Genomic DNA, 12066 nt, shown 5'->3' on the forward strand with positions numbered 1-12066 from the left:
CAGGAGCAAACTTGTTCATCTGACTCCTGTATTGAGGTTGTACTATTTCCAACCGCACTCTTTGTTTGATCCATACAATTTGATATTATATCTTCAGGATGTTGATTTAGGAATATCGTGTTAGGAAGTAATAGGTCCATACAACGTTATTTCATTGCCTGATATCACAGTTGCTTCCTGCTATCTAATTTATAAGATACTTGTGATACACTACACACACACTAGAGTATACAACCACCCACAGGACACCACAACATGGATATATTTTTACAGAATGTATTGAAGTAGACTGTGAAGTTTAATGTAATTCCCGTCGGAATGTATAGGACTATAGGACTAAACAGTCCTTTATCTAATGTATTAAGGATGTATTTAACTAAATAAAAGCAATGCAATGGAACAAAGTCAACACCATTATTCATCACTCACCAAACAACATTCAACGAACAGACAAACACACTTTGAAGACTAAAAAGATAAAAAGAAAACATGAAAATATTATAGGATCCGGGTATAGTTGTTATGGTCACCTGCAACGCCCCTCAGAAGGTTGTCCTGATCATTTCATAATAAAAAAAACCATGAGTACAATTCGGTTCTTTACAGGCAGGCTTGCACCGGCATAATGCAGATAACCTCTCAGACAAACCAGCAATATCCTTATGCAGGTTCTATGTGACTGGGTTACTCTGGTTAGTTTCATACGTTGACCAGGGGGTGGGGGGCTATCATCTTTGACAGCCAAACGCTTGATAACTGCTAATAGATCAAATTCTGTCATGTTCGCCACGTCACGCTGAATATTTCAAATTATGTGCGTGCGCAAATCATTATCGTAGCAAAAAAGTTAAAGCAGTAGGTAAAATGTGAGCATATATTTCCATGCCGAGTTTATACATGGTCCGTTGTCTGGTGGAGGCAGACCATTGGTCTGGGTCACATCAGCAGAGACAGTAGGTACTTCTGACTTCAGACGGCATGGTTGCTAAGGCTGTGCAGAAGGCGTGGCATGATACCCCATGTCATAAATTTGGAGGGCTAAAGAAAGGCCTGCAAACTCAGCGCCAAGACCATTGGACAGAGTATCAGAGGCATGACAAGAGGTTGACGGAGACGACTCCATTAATGATCATGAACATTTTCTTTTGTCATTTGTCTTCGTCGACAAAGGATTTAATACACTTATTAATTATCATTCATGGGCGTAAATACATTTCCTCGAAAACATATATAGTAGAATGTGGTCGTGGATGTGATACATGATCTTGTGACGTAAACGTATGATTTTCGCATACTTTCCCTACATTTGGATTTCTCCTAATACAATATGTATATATGTAATAGAGCGGATGATACAGTTGCAAGTAAAAACCATACTAGATCTGTTTACATGCGTGAAGCTCTCCTTCTTTTCATAAGTGTAGATATATTGGCGACAAAAATATTGTTATTCGGAATCCAATGAATTTCACAGCAGTCGTGGTCAGTATAAAAACAGACATTTAGGAAAAAATAACCAAACAAACTGAAAATAAAATGTAAGGATTATCTAACATTTTGTAAAAAAAAACACAGATATGTGGACTTGTTTTAAAATCTGTTTTAATTCTTTGGATTGTTTGTGTCAGTAAATCGATTACGAAAATCGTTGCCTAGGTTACAGAAACGGAAAAGATGGCAAATTATTGACAGTTCCTATTTATAATGGGTGTCTATGAAATTGTCAACAACATATAATTGAAAATCTTATTTATTGGATGCTGTATGGAATTAATGAAATGAAATTATGACATTCCAATGCGTGGAAGATAATTTGTTTGGTTTGTTGGAATCTTTTATTCTTTTTGCCACCACTGTAGAATCAACACGCGCTGTATAATGCACTATTAATACATAACGCAATATTAAGATTATCCGGAACATTGTTGTAAGATAACTTGCATTCCAAGTATATCAGCGTCAATTCCTTGTTAGCGGAAGCTGAATTTAGCGGAAATCCAATTTTAACGATAACCATGTTTAAACCGTTATCTTGTTAATCATTTTTGAGCGGGATAATATTTTAGCTATTTTTGAGATATTTTTCATCATACGTTGTTGTTTTCATCGTTCATCGTTCGCGTTAGAAAGGCATGCTTTCAAAATACGATGTCAGGGCAATGGCTACGTTCTCGTATGAAGTTACACGTGCTGCGCGCATACGGTGTTTTTTTACAAACAAGTCGCATAGTCATACAAATTATGCGTTCAGGAAACCCTTCTTATAACATTAAATAATATTGTTACAAATAATGAAGTGGATACCTGATATTTGTGAAGTTTATGGAGGACACAATAGTTTTATTTGTGAAGATACTGTGTGGGGGCAGATGTTGTGGTTTCTTTATTCCATAGCAGTTTGATTTGTGAAGATACTGTGTTGGGGCGGATGTTTTTTTTTTTTATTTCTTTATTTTAAAGGTTAGATTATGTCTGAGGATTCGTGGTGTATCCGTAATTACGTTAATAGGACAATGACCTCAGAATGTGAAGTGGGAAATGTACGAACCCTGAGAAGATGGAGATTCGCTTATGATTTTATCGTGCCATGCTAACAATAGTGCCTTTTTGTATACCGTATACCACACATGACTTGATGGTTGCCTCAACCTTTCGTTAACTAGTCTCAGGCCTGTCTCGCCATTCATCACGCCTCCACGCGCACGGAATGTCATCTATATATGTAGATATCTGATAAGGCAGAGATGGTATTCTTCATGAGTTATATTGTAATGATCAGGTTCACTAGGGCTAATCACATTTATCACCGTAACACAAGTATTGCATATTTCCCGGTTATATTAGTGATTTGTAATGAATGCACAATACGGACACAAAATCAAAATCAGCGCATTCATTGTTTTAAATGCCAATTAGGATCGATGAAGTGTTGCATTTTCAACCACATTAAAATGAAAAAAGTTTGATTATTGGTTATTTTCTTTAGATCGAAATTAGAATAAATATTTCATTGTAGATAGTGATCTTAACCTAAGGATAACCATTGTCGGTTATCCATATAGCCTACACTACGTTGCGGTCTGATACCATGGGTTACTTGATACGATCTGTGTTGTTTTCCGAAGAAAGTCTCTAAGGGAAATTTCGACCAATCTGAATGAAGCTTTCTCTTCTCTTGTGACCCAGGGTATAAATGTGGCGTAGTGAAGTTTAAGCACTGTGGTTTCAGCCACACACTATATACAAACACAGAAACATACCATTTTCAAGGTTGACTTGTTTTTGTGATAATTATGTCCCAGAAGATGAAAAATCACTTACTATCAGAACCATACAGGCCTTCAATGATATTCATTAATTGAAATTATGGATACTATTATATATTGATCGTGAAGCATCATATTGGGAACTGTGGTCGATTGACTTATATACGGATGTTTGACATAAAATTCATACTCATAGAATAGAAGAAAAAAACTGAAATGAAATGCACAAAATAGTCCAAGAGATTATTTGGGTGTACGTGCACCACCCTTCAAAATGATGGCCCAAGAGACTATTTGGGTGTACGTGCATCACCCTTCAAAATAATAGCCCAAGAGACTATTTGGGTGTACGTGCACCCCTCTTCCACAAAATAGTCCAAGAGATTATTTGGGTGTACGTGCACCACCCTTCAAAATAATAGCCCAAGAGACTATTTGGGTGAACGTGCACCCCTCTTCCACAAAATAGTCCGAGAGACTATTTGGGTGTACGTGCACCACCCTTCAAAATAATAGCCCAAGAGATTATTTGGGTGTACGTACACCATCCTTCAAAATAATAGTCCAAGAGACTATTTGGGTGTACGTGCATAACCCTTCAAAATAATAGCCCAAGAGACTATTTGGGTGTACGTGCACTGCTCTTCCACAAAATAGTCCAAGAGACTATTTGGGTGTACGTGCACCACCCTTCAAAATAATAGCCCAAGAGATCATTTGGGTGTACGTGCACCACTCTTCCACAAAACAGCCCAAGAGACTATTTGGAGTACGTTCACTCCTACCCCATACAATTGTCGAGATACAATTAGACTTTACGTGCACACATTCTCTACACAATAGTCCGAGAGACAAATAGTATGCAATTGCATACCCCACTCAATAATCCAAGAGACAATTAAGGTGTTAATGCATACCCCCGCACAATGGTCCCAGAGACAATTAAGGTGTAAATGCATACCCCCACACAATGGTCCCAGAGACAATTAAGGTGTAAATGCATATCCCCACACAATGGTCCCAGAGACAATTAAGGTGTAAATGCATACCCCCACACAATGGTCCCAGAGACAATTAAGGTGTAAATACATACCCCCGCACAATGGTCCCAGAGGCAATTAAGGTGTAAATGCATACCCCGACACAATGGTCCCAGAGACAATTAAGGTGTAAATGCCTACCCCACACATTGGTCCCAGAGACAATTAAGGTGTAAATGCATACCCTACAGAATGGTCCCAGAGACAATTAAGGTGTAAATGCATACCCCCACACAATGGTCCCAGAGACAATTAAGGTGTAAATGCATACCCTACAGAATAGTCCCAGTGACAATTAAGGTGTAAATGCATACCCCCACACAATGGTCCCAGAGACAATTAAGGTGTAAATGCATATCCCCACACAATGGTCCCAGAGACAATTAAGGTGTAAATGCATACCCCCACACAATGGTCCCAGAGACAATTAAGGTGTAAATGCATACCCCCACACAATGGTCCCAGAGATAATTAAGGTGTAAATACATACCCCCACACAATGGTCCAAAAGACAATAGGGTGTAGGTGCATTCTTCCACGCAATAGTCCGATAAACAATTAGGGTTACTTGCACCACTTCCCTACACATATTCAAAGAATACAGAAATAGAGGTTTTTGTTGAAACGTTAAACTGGCATAACAGTTTTATCTATCAATTCTGTTCAATTGTAGCAAATGAGGTACTACGTACTAAAATCATGGGAAAGACAAACATAATGCATGCATATGAAAAGCATGTGAAAAAATGACACAATTAAATCTAAGATGGCCGTAAAACGGCAAAGGTAAAGTATAATTATTCAAGTATAATTACAACAATAATTAAAAAAATAACTGCCTCAATCATGTTGGTTGACATATCTCTAATGGTTCTCACAGAATTGAAAAAAACAACTGGTCAAACAATGCACAGTTTACATTACATTACTTTCTGTCATAATATCATGCTCATGGCCGCCATATTGAATTGAAAAAATGAAAAACTTACGTAGAAATTTATTTGTAGATCAATGTACCTACAGGTAGGGCATTAGAATTTTACCTGCTGCCCTTGTTGCATGATCGTAAAAGGCGTCTAAATTTAGGATATTCTTTCTTCTTCTAAACGTCTCCCTTGACACCTCCTCACTGTTTCCTTCGGTTGAGCACTCGCCCCTGTCAGGAAGGCTCTTGGTTCTGTCCCCTTTCCGAGACACACCAAATAGTCTATAAAGTGGCGGTTTCTGCTCCTGCTTACCGCCCAGCATTAAAGGAGTGGTTCGCCCGTTGTCAGTATAACGTGACCGGGTTGGGTGTGTTGCTTGGTGTCTTATGTGGCATGCTTCAGTTCTTACATGACCCTGACTGTTAATATGACGTTAATTTATTCAAACAAACAAGCAAACAAGGTCTGACATGAGGTGTGCACATAAATCCTGTGGGGCTCCCGATCTAAACAGCCATTTTTTTAACCACGCGCATGGACGTCCCCAGGGTTAAAACGATGTGAACGTATTGACATTAATTACGTTATTCCGTTTTTATCATTAAACGTAACCGGAATTTATTCTAAATTGAACAGGGAATGGTCTGGAGTCTATGTCACATGTATCCACTGATAACGAGGTTAACCTGAATGACAGCTGTTCAGAATCTTTTGTCAGATCATTCCAGGAGAGCAGAATAATTTGAGTGGACAGGACTACAAAATCTATTGGAATTAGAAGATACCTACATGTGTTGATGATTGCTAGGCTATTCTACCAACCACAGGTCTATCTCGCGATCGTATAGGTCCTAAATTATACTATGACAAGTACTATATGTGTTCCCTATCGTGTAAGGGTAAGTAATGACCCTGAAAATTTACAAATACCGTACTTCAATCGTTAATGCGGTATCGATTAAAAAGTAAAATATCATCTTAAATAGTGCTGCTGCTGACAAAACCATCAATTGATTGAAATAGTACTGGCGAATCGTGATGGCTTCTGATTCAACGTGGTGTTTGGAACATCACATTTTACGAAACTCACATAAATAATAATGTACAAGTGTAAATGGCGCCTCCAAAGAATTGCATCACTATGAACTATGACTGGGTGTTAGGCTATCTCTGTGAAATGGCCCACTTAATTTTAGAGTATGGCCTGGTTGTATCAATTACGCTCGTCATACAAATGTCTAATACAGTTCAAGTGACAATCAGGAAAGTTCATTAAACCACAAAGCCTATTACACTGACTAATTGTATCTTTTTGATCCTTCAGTTTGTTTTGAAGGTTAGTTTGGAGAGTTATTTTATTGACCAAGTTGTCGTAATTAGAATATCCCTACTACAATTGAACGACAATTGATGTCCATTGTGCACTCCTCACTCCTAAATTTATCACCAAAGCAAGGTTTCCATTTATCGAAAACGTGTCCGGTTTTTAAACATTGTCCTTCGATATCTTTTATGGTTCTAACTCTCGCTAAGGGCGACGGGTAATGTTAGTTTTACAATTCTAATGTAACGCATTTTTTGCGGAGATCACGCGTAAACACACTATAAACGTTTTTTTAAATGCATCCTTTGCCATTGATTTTAATACCCACTAGTCGTTAAAAGTTAAGGCATTTTTATTGAACCCAAACATCCATTATTTGCATAAACTTATTTGATGTCCAAAAAATGCACACACTGAAATGCATGATATCCACAAAACTACAAACATGGACTAACTATATAAATATATAATCTAAAATATAAATTTCTAACGAATTTGAGTTATACGTGCCGCATTTTTCATACTCACAAATCAAGATGAGCTTTTAATATGTTATCCATCACCAAAAGTGACCAACATTTTGAGAATTACTTACTTTCAATGTATAGGTTTTAATTTAACAGGTAGAAATAATAGCTGAAAATGATTTTTTCAGTACTGTTAAAATCATTTAATTACATCTTCGGTGAAGTGAAATGAGTACATAGGATCAAACCATGGAGCCAAATGGTGGTCAACAAGTTCATTTAACCTTTTAATAATGTTATTACTTATTGTAAATTGATTTCTGCAGATATATTTCCAGCTAAACATACATAAGGCATAAACAACAACGATTTTACAGTACATAATTTTTGTTTTGTAACTAACGTTTATAAGGCATCTGAAGCCATTTAAATGATTTTCACAGCTTAATTCATGAAATCTTAGGGTTTTCAATAGATTAATGAAGAAAAAAATAGCATGTCAGTTTTTTCGCAAGGTTACGGCACATATAACTTACAACAACTACGACATAAAATAAACATCTTTTTGAGATATTTGCCCACTAGCGTAACTAACAGCTACTTTTTTTGCAAATAGTTTTCAAAGTTCAAAAATCATGCAATTCTTAAATCGATTTCGACATCATGTCATTTTTATATCATGGAATGGGACTGATCATTTCACAAAAGCGACATATCCCAACAATGTTAAATGACTACAGATTAATTTTAAATGTTAAGTGATCAAGTATGTGGTGGAGGAAATCCGCATCACAGACAACAGATATACGGGGAGTAGACAGTGCATTGATAAAGTAGTCGTATACTATGTGGTGTTATGTGCCAACGAAAAATGTTTTCAATTGAATCACAAAAACACAGCAAAACACGTTAATGGATACATCACATTTAGTATTAATTGTTTATTTTAGTCGACAAAAATGACAATACAGCCAGCCAATAGTGAGCGAGTTAGTGTATTGATTTGGATGTCTGCAGCGTTGTGGGTGCTAGGTTTACCGTACTGTGTTCTGCCCTGACACATCCTAGCCCCAATCAGCGCCTCGACTCCAGTAATGTTAGCAAGCATTTCGCTCCAACGACTATGCGACTTATTACTGCGATAAGGATTCTCTTTAAGATGCCCAGAAGTTGTCTAAGTGATCACGTACAGTCCGCGATTGTCGGCTGTCATCAGTGCTTCATCGTTACCTCTATTGACAAGATAAGGGTTAACACTGTGTAATTTTGCCTAACTTGCAAGAGTGTCTTTTACATACCAATGTACGAATTAGTGAGCATACGTATGTCAAACAAAAGCATGTTCGTTCATACCTATGAAGTGCCTTTAATGGACTATCATGTCTACAGAGTCAACAAAACGTTACTTTTATATATACCACCGATATTGCTGCTTGTAGGTACGGTCGGGAATCTCTTTTCCTTTTTTGTCCTCCGGCAGTCTATGACCCGGGTATCTACATACTTCTATCTAGCAGTGTTAGCACTGACTGACCTTTTGGTGCTGTATATCGGACTTTTGAGACGCTGGACAGGTGAGCTGACAGGAACGGACATTAAAGATCACGCAGCCTGGTTATGTAAGATAACTGTGACAGTAACGTACCTGTTCAGTGACTTTTCGGTGTGGCTCATTGTGGCGGTGACGGTGGAACGTTACATTGCAGTATGCCACCCTCTTCAGGCCACAGTCCTGTGTAGCGTCCAGAAAGCCAGGACAGTGAGTATCATCATGTTTCTAACTATCGTCGCCATCAATGTCCACTTCATGTGGACAGTGGACTTATCTATAACGAAGACCAACGGTTCGGACATCGCCACCTGTGAAGCAAACGAACGTTACGCATACGCTCTAACGGAGGTATGGCCATGGGTGGACGCAGCTATCTACTCGTTCGTACCCTGTTTTATTCTGGCCATTCTAAACTTTCTCATTATCAGGCAAGTGTTATTAGCAAGACGTTTTCGTTGTCAGTTACAAAATTGCAAATCAGGCAGGAATAACCAGTTACAGAAAAGACTGCCGACAGAGGGTAGTATTAAATTGACTCTGATGCTATTAGCGGTATCATTCACATTTATGATTACAACTCTACCGAACAATGTGTCTCTCATAGTGACTGCTCTCATGGATAGTCATCTAAACAATCTGCAACAGATAGCCAGATTTGCTCTCGCTAAAACTATCACAGAGCTTCTAATGTACACAAATCATTCATTAAATTTCTTTCTTTATTGTGCCACAGGAAAAAAATTCCGGAGAAATATCGAGAAACTAATATGTAAAGTAAAGGAGTACCGGCGGTCATTTGACCATAACAGTAGCCCGAACAGTATGCTGATGTCTCGTGTGAGTTTTAGTGGCAATCCACGCATTAATCTGCTCAACTCTACCAATCATGGGTTAGGTAGTCACAAGGCTACACAACTCTAACTTATCTTCTCTTACCCTAATAAGCCGTATGTTTTTATTAAAATGAAAAGTCCCCCAAATTTTGTTAATGTTCTGGTTTGGTGACTGTTGCAGTTTTTGCAAAAGGAAATTGGTGTTATGTCGTAAAGTAACATTGTCAATAGCTCCGCCGTCATTGTAATCAAATGTCTGCCTAATGTTTAAGTTTTCCTGGATACTCCGGACATTCTTTTGAATGGATGTTTATAGGGTAAGTACGCATCTACTAATAGTATTTATGTCAATACATAGACAATGCTTGGACACTGTCTTAAAATATAAGTTGTATTTTGGCGAGGCTTACGATAGGCGGAAATGGCGGACCTCCGAGGATATGCTTTTTATCTTGCAACATTACAAAGAAAATGCATTTTATTATTAATATTTTTTTTAAATGTTTAGCAGTGTCAAATTTATTAACATATTCGTTTTACAATAATCAACGAACATGTCCGTCGACTTTCAAACAATGTATCAGCTAATAGGAGATCGATGGAATCGGCGCACGTGCTAAAATACAGCTATTTTCCATCAGTGCCAAATAGAATATATGTGGTCGCTATTTTCCGAAAATGCAAATGCTGGTTGCAGGATAAAACAATATATGGAGTTACAATACAATCATTGTCCCCTTAAATCCCTTGTTCAGTCCTAGGCGAACATGTGTCATGGCGCCCCAATTCTATCATACATATAGTAGTAGGATTACGATGGTATTTACAGCTACATGATACGTTAGGTCTCCGTGATAGCACAAATGCAAACTCTTTCAGTAACATTTATTGATTGCACTTGACTAATGTAACCTTTAAATGACTTAAAGACTCGATCTACAAATCTATATTTTCTAAAGATTTAACTAAATATTAAGACAAACATCTATTTCTTAACACTATAGAAATACTACATAAACATATAGAATGATATTTTATTGTAAACGCAAAAAGATCGGACACAAGTTAATTTAACTTATATATATGTTCCACCGCTGACAAATGTTATTTTACTCGGTAAAAACCACGAACATACGAATTAGTATTTTTCTTAAGTTACAAAAGTTACTTACTTTACACCATTACCACCATTGAAAAGTTTGAGCTTTTCATTTACCTTGAAGATGAAAATATTTCGAAATAACTTATTCCATATATTTCATTCCATATAATATTTCCTATATTATATGGAATGGAGTATTGATTACACTTGCACCAGAAGCAAAATGAATTAGTTTGTATGTATTTTTGTGTTAATTAGACATATAAACACCATTAAACATTAGTTATTGTTCAAATGATGAGTATCGTTTATTCTCTGTCGGCGGGGGAGCATCTTTAAACAGCCGTCTCCTGACATTATAATACAATTAACATATTCATGATGACTTAGATATTGAACACAAATTAAGCAATTCAAATAAGTTCAATTTAATTAATTGTGCATTGCAACAATAATTCTATAATAAAAGCTTTTGTATTTTTAATTTCAAAATCTTCCACCGGGCTTAATATAGCATTGCACATCATCAAAAATTTTAGTTTATTATCAAAGCCAAATTTACATCGCTAAGTAGCAGCAAATTAAGGCGTATTTCCAGATTATGGTCATTTATTTCATTTATTAACTTTGCTCGGGCAGCTAAAGAATTTGGACAATAAAAGAAATAATGATACGTATTTTCACAATGACGATTTCACATTGAATATTTCATATTATGTATATTGAAACTTTGAAGATTGTTATTTAGAGTGCTACATTTTCTCAAGATTTAGAAATATTAAGATCAATATATTTATTAATAATACTTCATAAAAATTATATGTATTTAAGATAAGATATACTAAATCAAGCACAATGAATGAATCTAGAAGACATTTTGAAGGCGGTCCTGCGCTTCAACTCAAATTCAAAGTAACATTTGCATGATCGGATATATACACATGTACAGTACCTGAAATACGGTAAGCTTACCTGTCATCTTGGCATAATCCAAAGATGGGCGATGAACACAAATATTTGTTTAATTCAATATACCATTTATTATTTAGGCAATTGATCACACATCATCACGCGTATTGTACACTTTTCCAGAAAAAAACCTTAAATACTGATAAATGTTTAGGGATTCACTGAAAATTACGAACATGTGCTAGTATATTGAATATTTAAATTCTTTTCTTGTCTGATAACAATGAAATGTCATTTAAGAATACTTGTTGGGTTTTTTTTGTTGGCTGGTGTATGAACGACATTTTAAACAAATATTTTAAATGTTGAAATATCTAAAAAAAAGGACGCTCATACAACAGTGAACAACAAAAAATAACAATCATTTTTAACATTTGCATTTCGACAGGTTTTCATAACAATTGTTTAAATCCCAGTGATATATTTATTATTTGTTTTCTCAGGAAGTCATTGAGTAGTGTAACAGCATATTCGGATTTCCCGAGGGAGGTAACTGCGGTGGCAACCAGTCTATCTTTTTAACCGGTGTCTATAGAATATTCTAATATTTAAATTATCTAAATATTTGGTATTTTCAAAAACAAAAA

The 12066-nt window shown here is 36.4% G+C and overlaps 1 protein-coding gene across 1 annotated transcript; it reads left to right on the plus strand.

Moving 5' to 3' along the window:
• The first annotated feature begins 8208 nt into the window (after positions 1 to 8208).
• LOC138316961 (probable G-protein coupled receptor B0563.6) lies at positions 8209 to 9507 on the plus strand. Its single transcript, XM_069258594.1, has one exon. It carries the CDS (start codon positions 8324 to 8326, stop codon positions 9494 to 9496), a length of 1173 nt encoding a protein of 390 aa, XP_069114695.1. The 5' UTR covers positions 8209 to 8323; the 3' UTR covers positions 9497 to 9507.
• The last annotated feature ends 2559 nt before the right edge of the window (positions 9508 to 12066 follow it).

Source organism: Argopecten irradians, chromosome 2 (genome assembly GCF_041381155.1).
Source record: "Argopecten irradians isolate NY chromosome 2, Ai_NY, whole genome shotgun sequence".
Classification (NCBI taxonomy): domain Eukaryota; kingdom Metazoa; phylum Mollusca; class Bivalvia; order Pectinida; family Pectinidae; genus Argopecten; species Argopecten irradians.

Coding starts and splice junctions, on each gene's coding strand:
- LOC138316961 (XM_069258594.1), top strand. CDS start 8,324: ATGTACGAATTAGTGAGCATACGTATGTCAAACAAAAGCATGTTCGTT.